The sequence below is a fragment of the Felis catus genome, chromosome F1, assembly GCF_018350175.1.
Source record: "Felis catus isolate Fca126 chromosome F1, F.catus_Fca126_mat1.0, whole genome shotgun sequence".
Taxonomy (NCBI): Eukaryota; Metazoa; Chordata; class Mammalia; order Carnivora; family Felidae; genus Felis; species Felis catus.
Window position 1 is genome coordinate 65,023,347 of NC_058384.1, and position 25,374 is coordinate 65,048,720.

General features: G+C 49.6%; 3 protein-coding genes and 1 pseudogene across 3 annotated transcripts in view; 2 read left to right on the forward strand and 2 right to left on the reverse strand.

The window, feature by feature from the left end:
• The window catches only part of LOC101100178 (olfactory receptor 10J1-like), a 306,783-nt gene that overhangs the window by 156,460 nt on the left and 124,949 nt on the right, over positions 1 to 25,374 (forward strand). The window lies entirely within an intron of this gene.
• LOC123382942 lies at positions 4,904 to 5,011 on the forward strand (annotated as a pseudogene).
• On the reverse strand, positions 13,183 to 14,136 carry LOC101099425 (olfactory receptor 10J1). Its single transcript, XM_003999604.5, has one exon. It carries the CDS (start codon positions 14,110 to 14,112, stop codon positions 13,183 to 13,185), a length of 930 nt encoding a protein of 309 aa, XP_003999653.4. The 5' UTR covers positions 14,113 to 14,136.
• On the reverse strand, positions 21,581 to 22,555 carry LOC101099681 (olfactory receptor 10J4-like). Its single transcript, XM_003999605.4, has one exon. It carries the CDS (start codon positions 22,514 to 22,516, stop codon positions 21,581 to 21,583), a length of 936 nt encoding a protein of 311 aa, XP_003999654.1. The 5' UTR covers positions 22,517 to 22,555.

Genomic DNA, 25,374 nt, shown 5'->3' on the forward strand with positions numbered 1-25,374 from the left:
AAAGGCCAGCTTGTCTTTTGAACTGAAATTGTCCCTGGGATCCTTAATAATCTTTCTCTGAGAACAGGTTTCTTGATTTCGGATCAAAAATAGATTCCTTGTGGAGTGGTGGTCTATGAGCCGTCCCCCGCCCAACTCTGGTCTGTGATCGAGTCCTTATTGGCTCATGATCAACTCTCCCCAGCTTTATTGAGGCTGGAGCCCATTAGAAAAATAATAATGGGGCGCCTGGGTGGCGCAGTCGGTTAAGCGTCCGACTTCAGCCAGGTCACGATCTCGCGCTCCGTGAGTTCGAGCCCCGCGTCAGGCTCTGGGCTGATGGCTCGGAGCCTGGAGCCTGTTTCCGATTCTGTGTCTCCCTCTCTCTCTGCCCCTCCCCTGTTCATGCTCTGTCTCTCTCTGTCCCAAAAATAAATAAACGTTGAAAAAAAAATTAAAAAAAAGAAAAATAATAATGAGGGCCACCTGGGTGGCTCAGTTGGTTGCGTGTCCGACTTTGGCTCAGGTCGTGATCTCGTGGTTTCTGAGTCCGAGCCCCACGCGGGGCTCTCTGCTGTCAGCGCAGAGCCCCTTTCGGGTCCTCTGTCCCCCTCCCTGTCTTTCCCCTGCTCACGCTCCCTCTCTCAGAGATAAACCTTTAAAAAACAATATTAGTTTCCATTTATTAGCAAGGTGCAGCTCCAAGTGCTCTCTAGGCGCTTAGTCTGTTCTGATTGTCACGACCACACAAGAGGCGGGCGTTATTGTTTCCGTATTGTCCCAGGCACCTGAGGCCGTGAGTGGTTAAGGGGCTCCCCACAAACCACACAGCACTGTAATTTCCATCGATGTGTCCTCGGTGTCCGTGTTCTGCAGTGCCCCGAAGTCTCTGGTGGGCATCCTGGAAGCACGGGTTCTTCTAACTAAAGGGGCTTCAGGGATCATTAGTCCTATACCCTCACTTGACACATTTGTAAATTGATCACAGACGTCCCGGTTAGAGCCATTCCGATCCCAAGCAAGAATTGTGTGATAGTATATGACACGTTCAGAGACACCTTGGAGGTAAATTTAGTAACTTGGCTTCCTGAAGCTTTGAAACACCTTGTCCTTAACGACCTTCTAAACGAAGACAGTTGGGCAGTGATTGCATCACGGGAAGGAGGGGAGACAGACCAAGTCGCTGAGCTCAAACGGCAAACTGCTTACTTCGAAGTGTTTTCTAGGACTCTCCCAGAGCAAACTCCTCTCCCCGCGGAAACCTTCCAGATGCTTCTGCCTCGTTATTGCAGATAGGTCTGTGATACTGCACTGACAATGAAGTTAGAGCATACCCCGCGTTTCGTGGTCTTTATGGTTTTCCTGAGGGCGGTGTGATGCCTGTCTCTACTGTGTCTGAAATAGATCTGCGGAATTGAGCAAAGTTTGCTTAATTACACATTGTTCTTTCCTACGGCCGGAGCGTTCTTTTCTTGTGAGAACGTCTAAGACAGTGGAAAATATTGAGTTGCAATAATAAAAACCAAGGGGACCATCATGTATTCATTTATTAAAAATACTCATCATAGATTATTCTGTGCCGATAACTAGCAAATGTTGTAAACAAGACTTGGAATGTCACAGCTCTCCTGGAATGCATATTCTAAGGAGGGGAGTTTGGTAAGAAACAAGGAATAAATGAATAAAATAAGTGTTCTAAGGACAGGAATACAGATGATAGGGTTTGTGGCAAGGAGCTGCCTTATACTGACGGGGTGGTCGGGACAGTCCGCTCCTTGGAAATGACATTTGGGGTGGAAACCTCTTCTGAGTAACCGCATAGAACCAACCAGGCCATGATACAGGGCGGGGATTGGCACTTTTTTTCCCCCCCGAAGAAGATCAGAGAGTAAATATTTGAGGCTTTGCAACCTGTGTACTCTCCGTCTTAACTCTGCAACTCGGCCATTGTAGTCTGAAAGCAGGAGTAGGGAAAAGAAATGGGTGTGGTCGTGTTCCAATAAAACTTTATTTGTAAGAACAGGCAGGGGCAGAGGACCTGAATTTGGCCCGCAGACCATGATTTGCCATTCTCTGATCCAGGGGAAAGAGCATTTGCAGGCAGGCGGATAGCAAGTTGAGAGACCCAAACCTGGATTCAGGCTTTGTATTCTTGGGACGGGAGGGAGGTGTGTGGCTGCGGGATGGTGAGTGGGAGGGAGAATTAGGGGTCAGAGGTACAGGTAACAGGTAGGTCTTTGCAGACCCGAAAAAGACATTGGCCTCTTATTCTAAGTGCAGAGGGAAGCCACAGGATGGTTCGGTCAGGGGACAGTGACACCATCTGCTCTGCATTGTAGACGGTTTCTGGTGTTGGGTGGTGACTATTGCATGGTACAGGAGTGGGCAGCAAGGAGGTGTCTTAGGGGCTGGGCTGTTCGAGGAATCCAAGCTAAATATGGTAGTGAAGGCAGGGAGAACTGTGCAGGGGTAGCAGTTTGAATCTCTCTCCACAGTCCCTTAACTACATATGAGCTCTGAGCTTCATTTCCTCCAATAGCTAAGTACAGATAAAATTCCTATTTTATTTGTTAGGACAAAATAAAACCGCGAGTCAAATGTCCAACACATGGTTGGCTTTCAGTTATATTGGTTCTTTTCCCCATCTTGGTCTATAGATCACATTCTGTCTCCTTTCTCCCGTCCCTTTTCTCCTGTCCCTTTTCTCCTCCTTACTTCCTTTTTCCATATTTCTTTCTTTCCGTCCACAGATACTTAATGGTGAACTGGATTAAGTACTTGGTACTTAATCACGCTGGCAGACACAGAGGTATCTTGTTTTTAAACATGTGCTGGCTTGGGTTGTTGGGTGCCCCCCAAAGCGAAACTTACTCTGGTCTCTTTTGTTTTTCTCTGTTATTTCCTTGATAAGACAAGCTGCCACTTTAAAAGTTCCAGCTATTTGTATAAATAATTAGAGACCACGTCACCTTGGGGAAGATCTCATTTGTTCTGGGAAGAATCACTTAAAGAATCCCAGTGATTATGAAAATATATTGGAAGGTATGTCCTGGGGTGAGAGAAGATACATATACATTTTCGATGGCCTGACACGGACGCCTTAACGTGTGACCCTTGCAAGTACGCAGCCCCAGAGGATTGCTGGGAAGGACGAGATCATTAACATATTCACAGTGATCGAGGTGGTGAGGCAGGGTTCAAGATCCCTCATTGTGTCCCATCACCACGGCCGGGGGTGGGACAGAAGAATCACAGGTCGGACTTTGCTCCAACTCTCCCTGTCTGACACATCTTTTGCATTTGTACTTTCAACGAAATTTAAAATTAAAGCCTACAGTCATCCCACATTTTCCCACTGAGTGATTTACCTTCCCAGGGGAAATATATTTGCAGCCAGCTTTTAATTATCTATCTTTCTGTTGCAAGATGGTATTGAAAAGTATACTAATTTCAAATCGGCTAGCTTGGGCTGGCTAGCTTCATGTTGTTGGACAGGTCCCCTAAAATTTTCTGGACTCTGTTTAGTACTTGATCCTCTCCACGTCTCCTCTAGCTCAGTGACACCACAACAGGGCCAACCTGCAGACTGGCACTATGACTTTGGAGGTCCAGAGGGGTCAGGGATGAGCAGGGCAAAAGTAAACTCTAACACACAAGCAGTGGTCTGTAGAGAAAATACCCTATAGATCCTTTTTGAAACTAGGTTCTACTCAGAGGACATATTTTCAGAAATCACTTTGGTTGAAGAAGTGTTTGTAAGCTGTCAACAGATTTTTAGTCCTCGATCATCGCTATCTGCCCCATACCCAAGCCCCACTGTGCACCTTTCCTGAGGATCCGGTCCAGGAGAACACATCAGAAAAGCCTTAAGATCGTATCTTACGGCAACAGGCACATTGATCCGGATGCTTGAGTGTAAGAAAGATAGACGTTCTTTCTCCTTGGGAGGATACCTGTAAATCACCAAAGCCGGCTGAATGTTAAGGCAAAAAATGATTGAAGGCAATTAGAACAGGGGTGCCTGGGTGGCTCCGTCGGTTAAGCATCCAACTTCTGCTCAGGTCATGATCTCACCGTTCGTGAGTGTGAGCCCTGCATCCAGCTCTGTGCTGACAGCTCAGAGCCTGGAATCTGCTTTGGATTCTGCGTCTCCCTCTCTCTCTGTCCCTCCCCTACTCACCCTCTGTCTCTCTCTCTCTAAAAAATAAACATTAAAAAAAAAAAAGAAAGTAATTAGAATGAGTTTTTTTTAAGGGAAAGGAAATAGAGTTATTAGAAGAGAGATTTGGGGTTAATGCACTGAAGGAGAAAGATTAACTCTAGGTTCACATTCATCACCCAGAAAAAAATCATTGGAACATTTTTTTGTACACATGCGGAGAGGACCTACACATCGTGGGACCCATGGATGCCACTTTTTTGCATTTAACTGAAATTGGTATTCATATTAAATCTGTTTCATGTGAGGATGAGCCAAAATGGATTATTTTAAACATGAGAAGCCACGTTTTCTTACAGATTTCTTTCTTTCTTTCTTTCTTCTTTTTTTTTTTTTTTTTTGCGCTGAATAAAATGAGGTGGCAATCCAAATGCTAACTAATTAATGACTGAATGCTAAACTAATTAATGACTGAAGAAAATAGTGAGCATCTATATGAGGGTGTATTTTGAAGCCTTTAATTTAAGTATCATCCTTATGAAGAGTCCCCAGTAGTGTAGAGAAAAGCTTCTACTGTATTAAGCGAAAAGCAACATGTGACTTTTTTATATAAAATATCTCTGTGAAGTAAAAAAAAAAAACAATGAGAGGAAACGTGCTTTCCAGTTAGTTGGATTTTTACAATCCCTCCTATATTCTTCCTTATATATTTTGATATTTTATTTTTCCAGAATGGGCATTTATTACTTTAGAATTGGGAAACTAGTCTATAGCCATACCACCCTGAACGCGCCCGATCTCGTCTGATCTCGGAAGCTAAGCAGGGTCGGGCCTGGTTAGTACTTGGATGGGAAAACTGGGAAACTAAACACTCCTATGAAAACCTTGTGTATAGTCGGTACGGTTTCTGAATATACGAGAAATCTGTTGGATCGTTGTGGAAAGAAGAGCTGTGGATAGACGCAAATAATCAGAAAGGATCCGGAAGCCACAGAACGGCTGACGGGAAGGGATGGTCTTTTTTGGAAGGATACAATTGGAAATGATTCTTACGGGGTATCCTATTTTGGGGTGTTTGTGTAGAGTTTCAGAAGGGTTCCCGGACCACAGATACCAGAAGCTTCTTTCCTCTTCTTCAAGAAGAGAGAACACGAGGCAAGTTGGGTAGATGGCGATGCCACTGAGTGTCGGTTAGCGGAGCAAGTGCCCAAAATGACACCAACGGCCAACGACACAAAACACTGCTTACGTGAAAGCTGAAATTAATTTCATGCCTTCAGCAGAGGGGAGCTCTTTGCCCCTTTTCAGTTAGCCCCTTTCTGTTTACATAGACACCTCTGCCACCTGGTCTTCTCAGTCACCCACTTGAACGCTACTCATGAATTTCGAGGCTGAGTCCTCAGTCTTCCATTTATCTCTGTGGGACTCTCCTCAGAGAAATCCTTTGCTCTCCCAGCCTGACTCTTCCCCTTGTGTGGATGGCTCCCCATTTCAGTTTCTCAGAGGCTCTCACCTGCATTTCCAACTTTCTGTTGAGTATTTCTACTCGAAGTCTTTAGAAATTTTTTTTTAATGTTTATTTATTTTTGAGAGAGAGAGAGAGACAGAGCACGAGCAGGGGAGGGGCAGAGAGAGAGGGAGACACAGAATCCAAAGCAGGCTCCGAGCTCCTGGCTGTCAGCACAGAGTCTGACATGGGGCTCGAACTCACAGACCGCGAGATCATGACCTGAGCTGAAGTCGGACGCTTAACCGACGGAGCCACCCAGGTGCCCCTCAAAGTTTTTATAATCACCTCAAACTCTACATTGTGTTCACAACACAACTGCTCCATATTTCATATTCTTTACGAACCCCCTCATGCCTTTTCCACCGAGAATGACCAGAGTGATTTTGCACTCCACCCTCTTCCTCAAGCTCCTCCTTGAATCTGGGGCCAGAACCTGGTTTGTCATATTTATACAATGAGTTACATTGTTTCCTCCCCTGATGCTCTCATCATTGTGGTTCAGGTTCCAGTCGTCTCGTTATAAATGACATTTGGGGAACAGGGAGAAATGTTCTGAATGTGGTATAGGGTCTCCATTATAGATTAAGTTGTGTCTCCACTGGGATTTGGACATGTCAGGGGCAGGCCTCCAGGAATCCACTTACATAAAATACTTTGGTGAAGGGATTCCTACAGGGAGGGAGGGGGCGTGGAGGAGGAGGCTGGAGAGGCACGTTTTATTCCCTGGTGTGGAGTCGGGAAGAGGGGCCGCAGGACAGGCCGGCTCTGTGGGCGCTGTTGTGCATACACAAGTCTGCCCCTGCTGTCCGGTGACAGTGATGGAGATTGGGGAAGTTTCTCTACTCTCGAAACTGCAGGGACTCAGTGGCAGGCAGCCCTAGCCTGTCGCTAAAATACCAGACATAACCAAAGCACATGAAGACAAAATGAAGCCAGGCACAGAAGGTGGTGGTGGGTGGTGTGTATAGGGGGTTAGAGCTTAAGAGATGTGTCCTCTTCCTGGATGGGAATGGTCAATATTATACAAATATGGAGAATCGATTTTTTTTTTTAATTTAATTTCAAGTGAGTCAACATGCAGTGTAGTCTTGGCTTCAGGAGTAGAACCCAATGATTCATCACTTACATACAACACCCAGCGCTCATCCCAACAAGTGCCCTCCTTAATCCCCATCACCCATCTAGCCCATGCCCCACCCACCTCCCCTCCGGCAACCCTCAGCTTGTTCTCTGTGCTTAATCTCTTATGGTTTGCCTCCCTCTCTCTTTTTAAAAAAAAATTTTTTTTTAATGTTTATTTATTTTTGAGAGAGACAAGACAGAATGCGAGTGGGTTAGGGGCAGAGAGAGAGGGAGACACCGAATCCGAAGCAGGCTCCAGGCTCCGAGGTGTCAGCACAGAGCCCGACGAGGGGCTGGAACTCAAGAGCCGTGAGATCATGACCCGAGCCGAAGTCAGATGCCCAACCGACAGAGCCACCCAGCCCCACCTCCCTCTCTGTTTTTATCTTATTTTTCTTTCCCTTCTCCTATGTTCATCTGTTATGTTTCTCTAATTCCACGTATGACATCTTTCTCTGACTTATTTCGCTGAGCATAATACCGTCTAGTTCCATCTACGTTGTTGCAAATGGCGGATTCTATTCTTTTTCCTTTCCAAGTAGTGTTCCATTATATATACCACATTCACATGCACCCCAGTGTTTATAGGAGTGCTGTCAACAATAGTCAAAGTATGGAAAGAGCCCAAATGTGGAATTGACTTTTGACAAATTGCCAAAGCAATTCAGTGCAGAAAGGATAATCTTTTCAAAACAGGATGTTGTAATAACTGGATTTCTGGATGGGAAAAAAAAGGAACCTTGACCTAAACCCTGTATCTGACACAAAAGGTAAACGTATCCTACATCTGTCTGTGTACAACCTAACACCATGGAACTTTTAGGAGAAAATCTTCCTCAACCGGAGTTAGGCGGCACATTTTCAGATAGGATACAAAAACATAATCGTTAAAGACAAAATTGATAAATTGAACTTCCGAATTGAAAAATCTTGCTTTGTGAAATAACTATAATGCGAAGGAAGAGACAAGCCACGGACCGGCATAAAATATTTGCAAATAATATATCTGCCAGTAGACCTCCATCCAGAATGTGTGAAGAACTCTCAACGCTTAAGATGAGGAGACAGCCCAATTAAAAAAGGCACAATAGTTGCTCACTTTGCCAAAAAGATGTAAGGATGATAAAGACGTGAAATGGTGTTCAACCTTGTTAGCCATTAGATAAATATAAAGTAAAATCACTATAACACAACTGCACACCTATCAGGATGGCAGAAATAAAAAATACCAACAATACCAGCAGTTGACGAAGATGAAGAGCCTCAGGGATTTTCCTATTGGGAAAGCATGTCGGTATAGCCACTCTGGAAAACAGTTTGACGGTTTCTTATAAAGTCAAACAGACACTCGTCCTGTGACCTAGCGACTCAATTCCTTGTTATTGCCCCAAAGGAGCAACCACTAGAAAAGCTGTATGAAGGGAGACACTCGAAATACTATGGAAAAATCAAGATGTAATTCTCAAACATGTTCAAATAACCCAAAGGAAGGCATGAAAAAGAGATAAAATAGAAAACGAAATACAGTGGGCTTGAGCGGTCTAAATAGGTCCTCTTAAAACAGAGATTGGTAGGGTGGATTTAATAACATGACCCAGCTATATACGCTCTACAAAACACTAAATATGGTATTGGCTAGTAGAAAATAAAAGGACGGAAAATAACAATCGAGAGAAAGGAGGAGTGGCTATTTTAATAGCAGATTAAAGTAGACGTCAAAGAAAAGTACTGAGGGTTATAGATTTGGGGAGGAAGACCACAGAAAGTGCCATTCTCATTACATCAGGAACATTCTCCCAATAGGACTTCCCACTGTTGATGTTAATCTGGGTGACCTGGATAGGGTGGTTTTACAGGTTTCTGAAATAAGTGACTCTTTGTATCCACCTCCCTACCGTACTCTTTGGAAAGAAATCACCATGTGTGCCTCACTCTTCTTTTTGTTTGTTTGTTTGTTTATTTTTGAGAGAGAGCTAGATGCAAGCAGGGGAGGGGCAGAGAGAGAGGGAGAGGAAGAGAATCCCAAGCAGGCTCGGCACCATTGTTAGTGCAGAACTCAGTGCGGGACTCGAACTCACAAACCGCGAGATCCTCACCTGAGCCAAAATCAAGAGCGGGATGCTTAACCGACTGAGCCACCCAGGCGCCCCTGCGGTTCACTCTTAATGCAGTTATACTCCACCACCTTGAGAGTAGGGTATGTATAGAAACTATTTGGAATTCTTCTCCTCCCAGATTTGTCTGTTTTCCTCCACTTATTTCTATCATATCAGTATGGACTTGAACGTATTTATTTTATCTTTTGGTTTATAATCAGACACTACTTTGTTGCTGGGATTGCTCCCGTGTTGGCCACGGAGACCTTCTGGCATACCCAAACCATTGAGTGGCCTGACCACCTTCTTTCGGGCTCTACAAGGTGTTTCAGGCTCCTCTTGTATATTTCCTGTCCTACGGTAGCCACTTACGCAAGATTCCTAGATCCTTCTAATGGAGAATGGTATGAGAAACCAAGATCTGGGTTTCTGTGATCCGTTACCACACAGATCATTCCTAGCCCTCGCTTCTTGCTTGTCTGTAACTTCCCACACTCACTCACAATTCTGCCATCTGCCATCCATTTTCTTATGGTGCGATTCCAGGATACCTTTATAGCACTTTAAGAATTGTTAACCTGAACCCCTATGGGTAGCAAATTTCAAAATTTGAAGACACTGCTTGTGTGTAGGTCCTTTTGTGTTTAGCCTTCGGGGAGTTGACTCCTTTTCAGAGTTATTGAGGTCAGCATTTCCCCCTTCCGCCTTCAGTGGGGTTGTTTTGTGTGTTTGTAATACAGTTAAGACTCTCTTGCTTCAGCCTGCATTCTATTCTGGGATCTCAGTCTCCTGAAATGATTTCTCTTTCATTTGCATACATTAAGGTTCACTCTACTGCAACATGCTATGGGGGTTGACGGATGCATAGTGTCGTAGCCACCGTGATAGTATTCTGTGGAATAGTTTCACCACCCTAAAAAAATCCCCTGTGCTTCCTCGTTTCAACCTTCTCTCTTTCTCAGGCCCCTGGCAACCACTGATCAGTGATCCGTGTGCAGTCTCTATTGCTTTGCCTTTTACGTGTGTGTGTGTGTGTGTGTGTGTGTGTGTGTGTAAATATGTGCGTGTGTGTGTATAATCTTTCTCTCTAGAGTCCAGAAATTCAGCGCGCTTCACCACTACGCTCTCAGCAGTTAGCACCAGCTCTAATCCTCTTAACAGAGGGCCAGGCTTGCTTCGGAAGTTCCAAATGCTTTTCTGATTTGTTTTTCTGTGGGAGAAAAGTGGATTCCAATCTTTCCTAAAATCTTAGCCGGTTCTTCACGAAAACGCCATTACAGCTTGCATTTCTGCCAGAGACGCTCTTCCTCTGGGGTCCCCGTTGATCGGCTAGGGTGAGGCCCCAGCGGCCCTTCCAATGGGGGACACGAATTCTCTCTGGAAGAAGGTTCAGGGACAAGGTCTCATTGTATCTGGGAAATCTGAGGCTCTGGGGAGTTCTCTAGCACATCACGATCTGTCCTGTGAATTGCCCCTGGGTGAGGGTATACTCTGGATAAGCAGAAAGTGCCTGCCAGCTTGTCCAAATTCAGGTTTGGTTTTCACCCCTTGGTCACTTTTAGCCTTGTTTGTACAGCAGAGAGCCTCATCCCTGCCTCCTTTCTGGGGGGTGATTCTAAGAACCTAGTGAGATAATGGTTGGGAAAGTACCTTAGCGCAAGAGGCCTCATTATGCAAGAGGTGTTTGCCATAAAGGGATACCGAGTGTGAGCAGTGACCAAAATAACCCCAGGGAACCGGAGGGATTCCTCTCACTCAGGTGGTGAATGCAGCCAAGTATTCTGACTGTTGAGCAGGTCAGGGAAAAGTTCTGTGGACCGTTCCTCTGGGGGGTGAGAAGGGGCTGATGAAAACTTCTGATTCCATGATATCTGACTGTGAAGCTCTTCCTTTTAGACAACGTTTCCAGAAAACCTGGGTGCAGGGAGTCCACAGTGATTAGGTATTCTGAATGGAGCTGGTCTGGAGCTGAGCAGCCCTTGGGCCCAGGGGGTGGCCCCTCACGTACATAACAAAAGCCTGTTGCTTAGGTAACAAGCGTTTATTTCACCGAACTCCTGCCTACCGGGCCCTTTCCCTCCAGAGAGAGAGCTTTACGTAGATCACAAAACAAGATCTCCAGGCTTAGATCTTTGTCCCGAAATATTAAGCACTCTTTATTCATTTCTCCATCACTTTGCATCATGGCGAGTTGTGCACAAGCCCATCTCCCGGGCAGGACTGAGGACCCCCTTCTTTGGGCCAGGTGTTTGTTGCTAGGCCCCACGTCTCGCACAGATTCTGGCGTGTAGAGAAGATTCCACGAACGATTGTTGAATGCCTGTCAAGCCCTTCGCCTGCATGATGTTGCTTTTAATCATTTCGTTCTGTCCTTTGCCAGTGAATAACTTCTCATTACTTTCAGCCGCTGTGGATTCTAGAGAACGTTAAGTATCATTTGAGTTTTGTCGTTGCTCCCCTCAATCCTGGGAAAGGGCCTGGTAGTTCTGGTCTGTACAGGTTTCTGTATTTTTTTTGTTTTGTTTTGTAAAGTTTATGTATTTTGAGAGAGAAAGCGCATGCGTGGGGAGGGGCAGAGACGGGGTGGGGGGGGTGGGGGGGGGAGAGAGAATCCCAAGCAGGCTCCCTGTGGTCAGTGCAGAGCTCCGCGTGGGGCTCAGTCTCACAAACTGTGAGATCGTGACCTGAGTGGAAATCCAGAGTCAGACACGTAACTGACTGAGCCACCCAGGTGTCCCTGTGTTTTCTTTTGAAGGCTTTTCTGAGTAAGGGGCCCACCCTTGAATTCCGCTGCAAGGTACGTCGTGGGGCCGCATGTCTGAGGTCAAGTGGCAGGCCCTTGACTGACTGACCCTTACTGACTCCGTGGCAGGCCCTTGCTCTCCTTCCCTGGGTGCTCATTTGAGCCTCAGTCTCCAAATCTGTATGAGACTCCTTGATCGGCCTCTGTACCACGGTCTCTCTGAGTGCCTGATTCAGCTTCATCACATGTACGTAATTATGTCTGTGTATGACCTCCGGATACTCTACTCACACTCCCGTTCCCCTAATTTTCTTGGCTTAGAGTCCAGAGATCCATACAACGTCTTACATGTCTCATTGGAGCTGTGTAAGGACAAGAAGGATGCCCACAGTTCACACGGATGCCCCAGATACTGAATCCCCGTTTGCCCAAATCTTGGGTGATTGCCACTGTTTACAAGTTAAAGCCAAAAATTTTTAGTTCAGTACACAAAGCCCTCACAATGTGACCCCAGCCTACCCCTCCGGTCCCATCTCCCTCCACCTCCCCCCATTGTCCCTGGGAGTCAGTACGAAGACTAATTTTTTTTTTTTTTAAATCTCCTGAACCTTCCTCTTGGTTTCATCCCTGTGAATATATTGTTCCTTCTCTTTGGGATTCTTTTCCTCCAACAAATTACCCATCAAGAAATCTCCTCCAAATGTTCTAAAGTCAGTTCCCACTGGAGATCACCTCCTCTGAGACTCCCCTGACATCTCCAGCACTTTCTCTCCCTCCCTTCCGCCTGCAGGCTTTTGTATATATAACCTATTATAGAGAATTGAAACCGTACTTTTAAATGTTTGTCTCTGCCGCTAGAATCTGAGTTTGTTGAAGACACGCAGGTAGGGTCTTTCCGTCAGTCTTTCCCAGAATCCAGTACATGGCCCTGTGTGTCTTTACTACCCGTGACATACTGTCTGAATTAATAACAGCTGAACTGACCCAGGAGGGTCTTGGAATGTGCCCTCAAACCCGACAAGCTCTGGGTTTGCCAGGATCTCTAATTAAACTGTCTATGGTCAATCACCATCTTTAATAAGCAGTTTTGCTAGAAACTGGGATAAACGAAAGCAGCGGAGGAAGGAAATCTATTTCCCCTTGCTCTCCCCTCCGGAGGCCATTCTCCCTATCCACACAGTCACTTATTACTTGACATGTCGTGGGGAAACAGATGCGAACAGGGACTCCAGTTTGAGAAATCCTCATGCTCTTAAGTAGGAAGGAATCGTAGGAACAAATGCATCCCTTGGATTCTGCCATTTCCTCTCTGTTGCCTTCGTTAGAAACCAAAAAGTCCATGAAGGATCCTGGGCTCACCCTACTTCCTGACCTTGTTTGTCTATGTACCCACAAAAACGGGGCTAATGCTTTGTTCAGGGGCTTCTCAAGTTTGCAGACTCACAGTTGGGTGCTGCTGCTGTTCCTCTGCCTCCTTCTGGGGCAGGTCTCTGGGAGCCAAGGGCACATGGCTCTGCTCCTGCTGCTGCTGAGAGCGGATGCTGAGAGCCTCAGGAGAGCACTTCCTGTCTTGTCAGGAAAGCTTCCTGCCAGCGGCCCGGAGCAGAGCATCCTTGACCTCCTTGTTCCTCAGGGTGTACACCACCGGGTTCAGCAGGGGGGTGATGACGGTGTAGGTCACCGAGATCAGCTGGTCCTGATCCCTGGTGTTCTCCGACTTGGGCTTGAGGTAGGCGACGGAGGCACAGCCGTAGTGGACGACGACCACCGTGAGGTGAGAGGCGCAGGTGGCAAAGGCCTCCTTCCGGCCCCGGGCCGAGGGGATCTTGAGGACGGTGGAGACGATGAGGACGTAGGAGATGAAGACCAGGCCCATGGGGACCACGAGCACCAGCACGCTGATGATCACGGTCAGGGTCTCGTTGACAGAGGTGTCGACGCAGGAGAGCTTCATTACGGGTCGGATGTCACAGAAGAAGTGGGCCACCTTCGTAGCACAGAAAGGCAACCTGAACACAGATGTCACTTGCGTCGTCGCCACGATCAGCCCAATGCCGCAGGCGCCCCCCACCAGCTGGACACACCCTCTCTTGTTCATGATGACCGAGTATCTCAGGGGGTTGCAGATGGCCACGTAGCGGTCGTACCCCATCGCTGTGAGCAGGAAGCAGTTAGTGATGCCAAAGGTTACGAAAAAGAACATCTGGGTGGCACAGCCTGCCCGTGAGATGGACCGGTTCGTACCTACAAGACTGGAGAGCATCCTTGGGAGAATGACGAGTGTATATACGGTCTCTGAGGAGGACAGCATGCTCAGGAAGAAGTACATGGGCGTGTGCAGGTGAGGGTCCGTTCGGATGATGGTCACAATGACCGCGTTGCCAGCTAGGGTCACGACGTACAGTGCAAGGAACACGACAAACAGGCCGAGCTGGTGCTCGCGGAAGCTGGAGAAACCCTGGAAGACGAACTCAGTTATGAGAGTGTGGTTCCCTCTCTCCATGGAGTGGTCACTAAATCTGAAATGGAGAACAGACGGCGCATAATTTCAACAAGGCTGTTGAAACACGTTTCTCAAATTGATTGAACTCCGTTCTCCGCTGTGAACCTGGCGATGCATTTCCCTGTGCGTTAAAGTCAATCTCTGGGTTTGCTTAAAATACTTCTACTCTGTGGCCATCCATTACAATTTCCCGTGCGTCCCAGAATCGTTTTTTGTTTTTTTTTTTTTTTTGTCCTGTTCCCACAACATGACGATGCACATTCCCACTCACTTCACCCCATGCTTCCTCCTTGACATCTGGAATGCCCTCCCTCCTTTTCTCCTCTTATTTAAGTATTTCCCCGTTCCTCAAGGACTATTGCAGGTGTCCACACAGCCTCCACGGCTGTCGTGCTGCGATGCTCTCACGTTTCCGTGGACCATATCTCCCCGTCAGCGCCACGCCATCCACACACCAACCCTCTGCACATTATACCTTCTACAGCTGCATATCTCACCAGCTCGGGCTTATGGATTAATGAGATAATTGGAAATAAGGACTGACTGGAGATTTTTTTTTTCTCTTTCAAGACTAGGAAGCCTCCCTTTGCACACCCTTAGGAAGTAGAGGCAAAGCAGACCCGAAGGCTCATTTTGTTGCCGAGGAAGAAAAGGCGGATCTTAACCCACCACCTGCCTCTGCCCACTGCTGTCTCCACGAGATGGGCATCAGCCGGCAGTGGATAGCCCTGACTCTGGCTACATTATGGGCTCCGCCATAGCTGCACCTTCCCGAAACTAAAAGGCAAATTTACAGCCACTAGAACTAGTAGGCAGACACCCGCTCTGCAGAGGGAAACAGTGGTGCCGGGGACGATGGAGCACGAACACTCAGGTCTCTCATCTAGAGCCACAGCAGGCCCCGAGTGTGAAAACCAAACAGTCACGCTAAAGTTACGTCACTGCGGTGAGGGTTGGGGTGCAGTCCAATATCTGTCATATTTCACATTTTTTGTCCCGTTAGACAGTAAGCTCCTGTAGGGAACGTAAATTATATTCTGGCTTGCTTCTGCCCATTCAGAACGACTTTGTACGTAAAGTAAATCTCGCCAGGGAGGAAGATTGCTGGGCATGGAGACCTCCTTCACATGCATAAAAATTTACTTACAAGAAGTTGGCCACTGGCTGTTACTCATTTGCACGAAAACTGCTGGAAAAGTAAGGCGACAACAGAAGATATCTCTGAACAGAGAAAATCATTTAACGCTGAAGTCTGTGGCGAAAGACACTGATCTTCTGTGAGGTCTCTGGGCAGAAACTAGGCGGTGGTCCAGCCATGAGGTGGCCTGGCCCCTCTGCTGTGAAATCGGCAGCCTGTGTCACTGCTTCTGATTGGTCTAATGACGGACACAGGTGCTGCCAGCAATTAAAGATGCTTAGTGTCCTGCTCTCCACGTGACCGTCCCACCCGAGGAAGAATTGTCCTATCCCAAATACCAGTAGGGTTTCTGCTGAGAATCCACGGGCTAGGGTGCTGTCTGCTCTGGCTGATGCCTGTCTGTCTTGAGGTACAAGGGTAGCTGCTATGACCTGGCTAGCACCCTCCACCCTTGGGAGGCTGTAATTATTCCATGGAAATCAAGGGAAAGAACACACACATCCTTATAAGGATGCTGATGGATTGTTACGCTACAACAAATTAAAGCCAGCCCATGGCCAACAAGCCCCATCTCATTTCCTGTTCTGGAGAACACTCACTGTGTCTGCCTGGGGCTGAGTCACGGCAGGAGAGCCCGGCAGGAGGTGGCCGTGGTCCGCAGGTGCAGGGAAAGCAGGGTGACCGGGAAGGAGGGCCCGTCATGGGTGGAGGCTGAGAAGACAGCAGATAAACACGCTCTCGCCGGAAGGTGGGCAGCTTGGGAGTTGCAGGCGTCATTGATGGTGCCTCTGTGTGAGCCAGAGAAGATGCTCCCCCGGGAACAGCCAGTGGGGCTCCTGGGGCTCACACCCTGAAGATATCCCAAGAGGCGCCCCCCCCCCATCCCCGACCCGGGCCTGGGAGGATGCAGACTGTAGGCACCTGGGGGCCTTATTATGTGAGGGGCTCATTTACCCAGTCCCAGGGTTGGCCGTTTGGGAGCTTGGGGCAAGTTTTTGCTTCAAGTAGAAACAGCATCAGATAAAGCTGGTTTATTTAGTTGAATTTTTCTTGTTAGAGTCCATAGGCACCTTGTAGTTTCTTACAGATGTGCCTTGGGAAGCCACAGTTTCCAAACTCAGGCAGCTCAGGCTTGGCGCCATATCGGGACACTCAGGCCCCTGCCCAGTTTAAGAAAGTGGTTTTCTCTTTGGAATAAACGTAGTCAGCTTTGGCCCTGGCTTTGCAGAGGAGCAGTTCAGGCCGCCTGGCCGCTGGCCGCCTGGGAAGTGGAAGGAAATCTCTTTGGTTCTAAAGACCCTCTCTTGGGGGCCAGGAAATGGATGGGGGCTGAATACTCTCTTTACCCAGAATCACCCCCTCCTCCATTTGGCAAAACTTCTAGCCCATCGAGACCTGCCCGATTTGCTTTCCCCTGAAGACTCCCCTTGCGTCTGTCACTTGCTTACCCATGTTCTTACTTGACCACGTGTGCTTACCTGTGTCCATTCATCCTGCAGGCACCGGGCATTGCCCGGCCCGGGGCTGGTTGCTGGGGGCAGGGAAATAGGGGACATGCTTCTTCAGCCTTCCGGCAGCTCACGGTTTAGTTTCAGTGACAGAGGATTATGGTCAACTAAAATGAGTGGGGGCAGGAAGGGGATGGTCCTGGATTAGACGCGGGTTGATCACAGAACAAAATTCTGTAGCCAAAGACCAGGCTACAGCAAGGTCTTAGAGTACTGAGATTTTACCAGTTTTTTATTTTTTTATTTTTTTAAATGTTTTTTTAATTTATCTTTGAGACAGAGAGAGACAGAGCATGAGCAGGGGAGAGGCAGAGAGAGAGGGAGACACAGAATCCGAAGCAGGCTCCAGGCTCCGAGCTGGCAGCACAGAGCCCGACGCGGGGCTCGAACTCACTGACCGTGAGATCATGACCTGAGCCGAAGTGGGACGCTTAACCGACTGAGCCACCCAGGCGCCCCTACCAGTTTTTTTTAAGGGCCCCTCAAGTGATATAACTTATGCCTCGTGCTCAGGGACTTCCAAGTCCGTTAGTTACTGGCCCTTGAGGGCCACCAGCTACCCTGCACCTTCTTCCCGCCTGTGTGGTGACCCTGCTCCCCTGCAGGATTGATGGGGCAGCCGTATGAGGCATCCGCGAGGATGCTAATGTCACAGGGCAGGCCAGAGGTCAGTTGGGGTTGATCTAGGTGGGGGTGGCAGGGGTCTCGGGAGGAGGGACAGAGGTGAGAGACATCTGAGGTGAATGGGCTTGTGACTGCGTGTGTGGATCAAGGGAGAGGAAAGGACCCGTACGCAAATCTCAAGTTCATTCATGCCAACTCCCTGAGACTCCAATCTGCATTGCTTCCTCTTGGATCAGAGAAGTTGACCCAAATGACCCCCCGTTGATAATGGTGGACCCCTAAGGTGGGATGGGTGACTGTGGGGTCCTAAAAGGGAGGGAGGGAGGGAGGAGAGTTGAACAAAACAGCTCTGTGCTCGATGATGCCTTTGCTTTGGGACAAATCAGGAGGATTTTGGAAACGGGTCACTTGGGTACATGGTGTAAAAATGTGGTGTCTGGTAAAAATGAGAGGCGGAGCTTGCGGAACGCTCGACACGTTTTTGTCTGAGTCCTCCAAGTGACCCGCATCCTTATTTCACAGATGAGGGCTTTGATGCGAGACAGGAGGGAGCATGTGGGGTGACTCGGGAAACAAAGCTGGCGGGGCAGCCGGGAGGCCCGCAGCCAACTCCTTCGGCTCCGCAGACCACGTTATGTGGGGGGCCAGATTCCAGTAGCCCTTCCTAGGGCCCCTTTGTGACTTTCACGTTAATTTAGGATGCCAGTCTAGACTTCCTAATGATGCCTTAGAATGGTTATGGGGGGTTTCAGAGCCCTGAAGAGGGCTGACTACAGTTGTTGCTGAGGTCGGCATGGTTCCTGAATGTCTTAGTTCGGGCTGCTGAACAAAATAACCCCAGACTGACTGGGTGGTCAGCCAGACAGTTATTTCTTGCCGTCCTGGAGGCTGAGAATCCTAGATCAAGGTGCCAGGACATTCAGTTCCTGATGAGGGCTTGCTTTCTGGATTGCAGATAGGTGGGTTCACTCTTTGTCCTGATACTTTGGAGAGGGGGAGAGAGAACCCTCTGCATCTCTCTCTTTTTTTTTTTTTAATGCTTATTGATTTTTGAGACAGAGAGAGACAGAGCATGAACAGGGGTGGGTCAGAGAGACAGAGGGAGACACAGAATCTGAAACAGGCTCCAGGCTCTGAGCCGTCAGCCCAGAGCCCGACGCGGGGCTCGAACCCACGAACCGCGAGATCATGACCTGAGCCGAAGTCGGATGCCTAACCGACTGAGCCACCCAGGCGCCCCTGGCATCTCTTCTTAAAGGGCCCCAAACCCATCATGACCCCACCCTCATGGCCTTGCCTAAACCTAATTCCCAGGAGCCCCGTCTCCAAGTACCATCACACTGGAGGAAGGGCTTCAGCGTGTGAATTCGGGGGACACGATTCAGTCTGTAGCAGTGAAGTTAGGTCTGCTCTCACACGCACCCTAACCCTATCCTTCTCATCCAGAGCTGGGGGCTCTAGGTTTTTACGTGTGAACACTTTTTAATCTTAAAATACTTCCTGGCTTGATACTTAGTTGAATCATACTCGTGTGCTGTTTGCATCTATTGTTGGGGAGAAAAACAAACTCTGAAAAAGAGCGCCACAAATTTAGTAATCGCTATATTGCCAAATGGATTACAGCACAAAAATAGCTCGACGTGTGTTTGTCAGCATGTAACAGGCCTGCCTCTGCAGACCACACCCTTGAATCCCAGCACCAACTCCAGGCTTTCAGAGACAAGGGGGAATGACACCATGAGAAACAGCTGGCAGGCCAGCATCTGGGCAGGGCACTGGGGAAGGGGGTCTGAGGTAGGAACTGAGGTGGGGGGGGGGGGAGCGTGGCTTATTAAGACGTGGCAGGTATATAACCCAGAAGTGACTCTTGCCAGACCCTGAGGGAACAGGTTTCAGGGACTGAAGTCTGGGAGCAGAGACCACTGGGTGGGGCGTGGGAGGGCCCCTTGCAAAGTCCCTCCCAGGAAGGGGGAGCTCATTCGGTGAATGGAGAACTCGGTTGTCAAAACTGGGGCCCTGTGTCCATATTGGGGCGACTTGATGTTGACCTAGAGAGCAGTGCATGGTGGGGGTGGGGAGCAGAGGAGATGCTAACGGTTACAGGTGCTTCCCACGCCCCGGGAACTTGTTAGGTCCCTAAGGTTTCAGGGCCTCAAAGGAACCCTGGAGGTTGATCTTGCTGGCTGGATGGTGTAGTTAGGAAAGGAAGGCCATGGTGAGGTTAAGTCCCTTTCCTAGAACACACGGTCATAGTGGAGGACCTAAGATCAGGACATGGGCCTCCCTGGCCCCAAAGCCTGCAGTCCCTCTAATTATTACTGCCTGTGTATCTCCTACTTCCGGTCATCAGGGTAAACCAGTGGGGCAGCGAGCGGATGGGTACAGAGTAATCCGACGGGCACGAGCTCTGTCGCCCCATCAACCCCGCCCCCCTGATGGCCTTTGGCCCACTTTCTCCTTTTTCTCTTTGCATCCTTAGAGCTGTGCTGAGTGGAGAAAGCGCACCAAGATAGTTGAGGGAAAAGCATATTACGTCCGGAATTCCTGAACTCCCAGCCCGATTTCCAAGACCTAAGGCCGTGCTGGGGGGAATTGGAGCCCTGCATAAATTTGCAACGTATGGCGCCTACTCCTGCAATTATTATCAAGGTGGAAAGCTGGCTAAGGTCATCCCCGTGAGCCCGTAATGCAGATACAGACTCTGGGGCTGGGTTGCGCGTTTTCGGTCCCGATGAGGGTCCACGTGCCCAGCTCTCTGACCCTCGGGACCTTCCCTGATCTCTTCAGGCTTTGGGTTTCCCATCTGTAAGATAAGTAACAAAATAGCTCCTAGATCCATAGGGAGGGTTAAATACACAAAGTGCTTGAACTAACGCGGGCTATCTAGGATGAGTTCGGTAAAGGGACCAAAAGGGACGTCGCAAAGTAGGGGCCGGCAACCTGAAAGGAATCTCGTCACGAAAGGAGAAGAGAGAGGAGAGCCGCCTGCTGAGGCCGGTCGTGTTTTAGCCGCTCACAGCGGTCTTCCTTCCTTCTTTTCTTCCTTCTGTTAATAACACCCAAGCTGCAGGTACCAGGCACTGTGCTGGGTGCAGAGGCGGAGAGGCCACCCGGGCGGGGGAGGCTGAGTGAGTGTGCGGTGGCCCCGGGCACGCCTGGCCCGGGTCGGGTGACCTGAAGCAGAGCCTGAGCCTGTCCCCGTGCTAGGGACTGAGGGCGTACTCTTGGAAAATGGAGTGAGGGAGGCAGAATGGGATGGGGACAGAGCTCGGAGGGAATGTGGTCTCAGGCAGCTTGATCGAACGGAAGACTCTAGAGGGAATGCCATTTTGAGGCAAGGGGGGTGGCCGTTGTACCTCCCGTGTTATTCAGGCGCTGGCCGCAGACCGCCCCTGGGAGGGTGGGAGTGGGGTATGTGTCCCCCCGCCCCCCCCCACACTGAGAAAGCCTCCTTTCGGCCAGTGGTGATGGTTCAGAGTGGGGGCGGGGGCGAGGGGGGCAGCCCACAGAGGGGCCCCAGGCAGAGCAGCGGCCTCCAGTAAATCACCCCGGTGTCCGGGGAGGAGAGGGGACGGGATGTGAAAGATGGGGGCTCTTGTTCTGCAACTCTCAGTATCCAGGAAGCTGTTTTTACAGTTTTTGCTTTATCCTTCTCAACCAGGCTGTCCACGGGCTATCAGCGCCCGTGTCTGACGTAGGTGGCGAGGGTTCGTGCAGGTAGGAATAGGCGCGAGGTAAATTAATGGAGTGAATTTTTTTTTTTTTTTTTATTGTATGAAATACAGCCTAGAGAGTGTTAGGTGTAAATAATGGAGAACTTGTTATTTCAGTGCTCTCGATTTCCATGCCGAGGCCAAGTTCCGATCCCATAAATTCCTGTGATAGATACTATATATTCTTCCCACCCTCACTACCAGTTTCCAGTCCCTTATGCCAAGGGTAACAGGAACAGGGACTAACGTTACAGCACAGCTCCTGAATATGCTTTATCTTGCCTGGTTTTCATCAAGCCTGAGAAGCCCCCTATTGGTCTTGGGAAATCCATCAATCTCTCGTTCATCTTTTCCTTCCTCGCTTTCCTGTAGCCCTCTCCGTCCTAGCTGCTGCCCGGATCAGGTACCAGGTGCCTGGTGTCAAACTCATTCTCTCACTGCGACCCCTCAGCAAACCGTTGACTTTTACGGAGACCGACCAGCACCTAAGAGAGAGGATTTTTGCCCAAAGCTCTGAGCAAGGCATCCTTGATGTCTTTGTTCCTCAGGCTGTACACAACAGGGTTGAGGAGGGGTGTGATGACCGTGTAGGTCACGGAGATGAGTCTGTCCTTCAGGGAGTTGTGAGACTTGGGTTTTAGGTAGATGACGGAGGCGCAGCCGTAGTGGACGACGACCACCGTGAGGTGGGAGGCGCAGGTGGCAAAGGCCTTCTTCCGGCCCCGGGCAGAGGGGATCTTGAGGATGGTGGAGACAATCAGGACGTAGGAGATGAAGATCAGCACCATGGGCAGAACAAGGACACACAGACTGATGAGCAAGGTGACAAGTTCTTTGATGGTGGTGTCAGCACAGGCCAGCTGCATCAGGGGCCGGATGTCACAGAAGAAGTGGGAGATGACGTTGGCATCACAGAAGGGCAGGCTGAACACAGACGACACCTGAATGATGGCCGTGCTCAGGCCAATGCTCCAGGAGCCACTCGCCAATTGTAGACAAGTCCTTTTGCCCATGACGACGGAATACCGCAGGGGGTTGCAGATGGCCGCGTAGCGGTCATACCCCATGGCCGTGAGCAGGAAGCAGTTGTTGATGCCGAAGGCGAGATAGAAGAAGAGCTGAGTGGCACAGTGTGGGATGGAGATGGCTCGTTGGGGACTGAGGAGACTGGACAGCATGCAGGGGATGATGGCCACTGTATAACAGGTCTCAGAGATGGACAGTACGCTCAGGAAGAAGTACATGGGTGTGTGAAGTTGACGGTTGAGGCGGATAACGGTCAAGATGATGGCATTGCTGGCGAGGGTCAACAGGTACAAGACCAGAAAGACCACAAAGAGAATGAGTCTGTGCTGCCACCCCAAAACAGAAAAACCTTCAAAGGTGAACTCTGTCACGGCGGTCAAGTTGAGTCTTGGCATTGAGGACAATCTGGGTCTGAAAGAGATGAAGTGGGGAGGTTGGACATCCGGGGTGGAAGCAGGAGGCTGGTCCACGGTCCTCGTCAGCCACGTGCAGGGGCGCAAAATGGGTGTAGCTCCCGGTTTCCGAAGCTCTCAGCTTTCAGACACTGGCTAAGTTCACCAAGACTTCCCAAGGTTCGCAGGGGCGTGGCGCTGGGAGGCAGATGCAGGGGGGTGGGGAAGAGAGTAAATACCCGCAGCGAGCGGTAGAAGCACCTCACGTGCTTGGCTGGAGGGGCTGCAGACCAGAGAAGGCACCAGACTGAGTGTGCACAGCCTGGAAGTCCGCCCACACTCCCCTGCTTTGGCCCAGGAGTGACGCACCGCCTGTCAGAGAGCCAGTTGTGAGGGGACCTCCGTAGAGCGAGAATTCAAGCCAGGGACAGATCCGCTGCCGGAGGCATGATTCTGGGAGGTAGGCGGCCAGACCCAGGTGTGCTCAAAGCACATAGTGTTGTCCTCCCCGTGGGTCAAGTTCAAAATGGCCAGTGTCTGGACTAAGGTGGGGAGAGGAGACAACTGCTTTTTTCTCTTGATGAGAGGCTAACGTGTGGACCCAGGACACTATGATCAGTGAATGGCCGATTCTTGCTTTCCTCCCTGGGCTCCCCAAATACCCTGTGTTTCAACGCCTGCATCCCCTCCCTTCCGTGTGGAGGGTCGTTTCTGCTTGTTTCCTAGTCTCTAGTCGAGCACAGAAAGCCTCTCAGACATCCTGAAGGTTTGCAGTACTGGTAACTCCAAGACAAGAGTGATAAAAATAAGAAAATATTGACGTTTCTAGGAACCTCCGGCTTCAACCTTAGTGTAAGTAGAAGATGCTTGCCTTACTTTGCTCACTTTGTGTGTGTGTGCTCGTCTATAAAATAGAACAATATATCGTCACAGTGTTGCTATGGAGATTATATTAATTACTCTGTGTAAATAGCCAAGCGTAGTTCTTGGTATGTAACAGGCAAACGGTACATTCAATTTCTGCTCCCTCACCCACCCTCCCCATCCCCACTTCCAGTTGGGTTCTACTTGAATGTCAGACCCACCCAGACATCGTGCAGGGTTCTTGTCGTTGATTTGTCCCATCTCTGTTGACTGCGACGCTCGGTCCTCCCTTCCCACCTCCTGTCCAGTTCTAGATTCTGCACCCTGGAGGGGGGCTGGGGCTGGTCTGGAGTCCAGCACCCCCGTGAGCAAGCCCCAGCTCTACCGGCTTCATGTTTGACCTTAGAAGCGTTCCCTCATCTCCTCAGGCCTCGGTTTCCCCCCTTGTAAGATGAAGGCAGGACCGATCTCCACGGAAGAGGACCGACGGAAGAATTACACAAGAAGATGCCTAGAAGGCATTGAGCAGAAGGCCTGGTATACAGTAGGCCATCAATAAATGGAAACCATGGGGGCACCTGGCTCAGCCGGTTGGACATCCGACTTCAGCTCAGGTCATGATCTCACAGTCTATGAGTTCAAGCCCTACGTCAGACTCTGTGCTGATGGCTCAGAGCCTGGAGGCTGCTTCGGATTCTGTGTCTCCCTCTCTGCCCCTCCCCTGCTCATGCTCTATCTCTCTCTCTGTCAAAAATAAACATTTAAATAAATAAATAAATGGAAGCCATTGATAAAGATGAGCATAGATGTCAAAATAGGAATAGTTTAGGTCATTGTTTTCGTCTTCACTTCTCTCCCAAGTCCCAGCTCAGGACGTGGCTGGTCTTCATGTAGCTAGAACGTATTTACCAGCTTGCTGCATAGAGGGTGCTCTGCTAGCTTTTAGAGACAGGAGGAGGAGGAGGAGGAGGAGGAGGAGGAGGAGGAGGAGGAGGAAGAGGAGGAAACGGAAGGAGACATTCCCGCAGGGGAGAGAGCCCTAAGGGCAGGGGGAGTGTGCGGATGTGGGTCGGGATGGGTAAGCCTCTCCCAGTGCAACAATTCTGCAGGCGTGCCTGCGTCCGGGACCTTCTTCTCGGGTTCTGCTTGGACTCCTGCCCTCGGGAGACTCTACTTCAGCCTTTCACTGATCCTCACTTTCCTGGCCCCTGCTTGAGATCTGGGGCAGGAAACGGGAGGAAGTGGCGGGGACTTGTATATTCGGGAAATCCACTTTTCCTGGTGGAAAGGGCCCACGTGGGTCCACCCCGCCAGAGTCTGGTGGCTTGTGGCTTGCCACCAGGCCCCGTTCACCAGGAGTGTGACAGGTAGGACTGTGAGGGGTGGGAGTGCATGTTCCCAGTTCCCCTGGCTCTCCCTTCAGCCTTTAGTTGTTTTGTTGGGCTAAAGGGACCAATGAAGCCCTTAGAAAGTTCTGCCTCAGGTTTTTCTAAGGCTAAGTCCCAGATAACCCTTTCCAAATGATTTTTTTCCCCAGTATGTATAATGCTTTTTATTCCCTAAATCTTACAGCCCAGCTATACAGTCATTGTTCCACTTGACGATAGTCCCAGGACAGAGGAGAAAAAGAAAAGGTGGCGTCCCATGAGCAAGAGTCGTGAGGCCGCGCCCAGTCAGACAAGAACCCTGCTTTTACTGAGTGGTGGAGGGTGACTCACCTCTCACCAGGCAGGGCCGAGGCTGGATCTGGCTTCAGAGAGTAAGGCTGGAGAGCCCCGGCCAGCACTCCTGCTCCTCTGGGCAGGTGCAGCACACTCAGAGTCTTCTGAAAGAAAGCCTGGAAGAAAACCTTGGAACCTTCCCGGGTCTGTCTGTTAATTCCTGCGCTGATTGGTCAGGTCTGGGAGTCACAAAAGCAGCCCCAGGCTCCCCTGTGCCTTCCGGAGCCCTGCCCTTTAAGTGTGTATTACAGGCTGTCAGGGAGGACTGTTCCCCCG

Bases quoted from the DNA above. Each gene is read 5' to 3' on its own strand.
- LOC101099681 (XM_003999605.4), bottom strand. From the start codon at position 22,516: ATGCCAAGACTCAACTTGACCGCCGTGACAGAGTTCACCTTTGAAGGT.
- LOC101099425 (XM_003999604.5), bottom strand. From the start codon at position 14,112: ATGGAGAGAGGGAACCACACTCTCATAACTGAGTTCGTCTTCCAGGGT.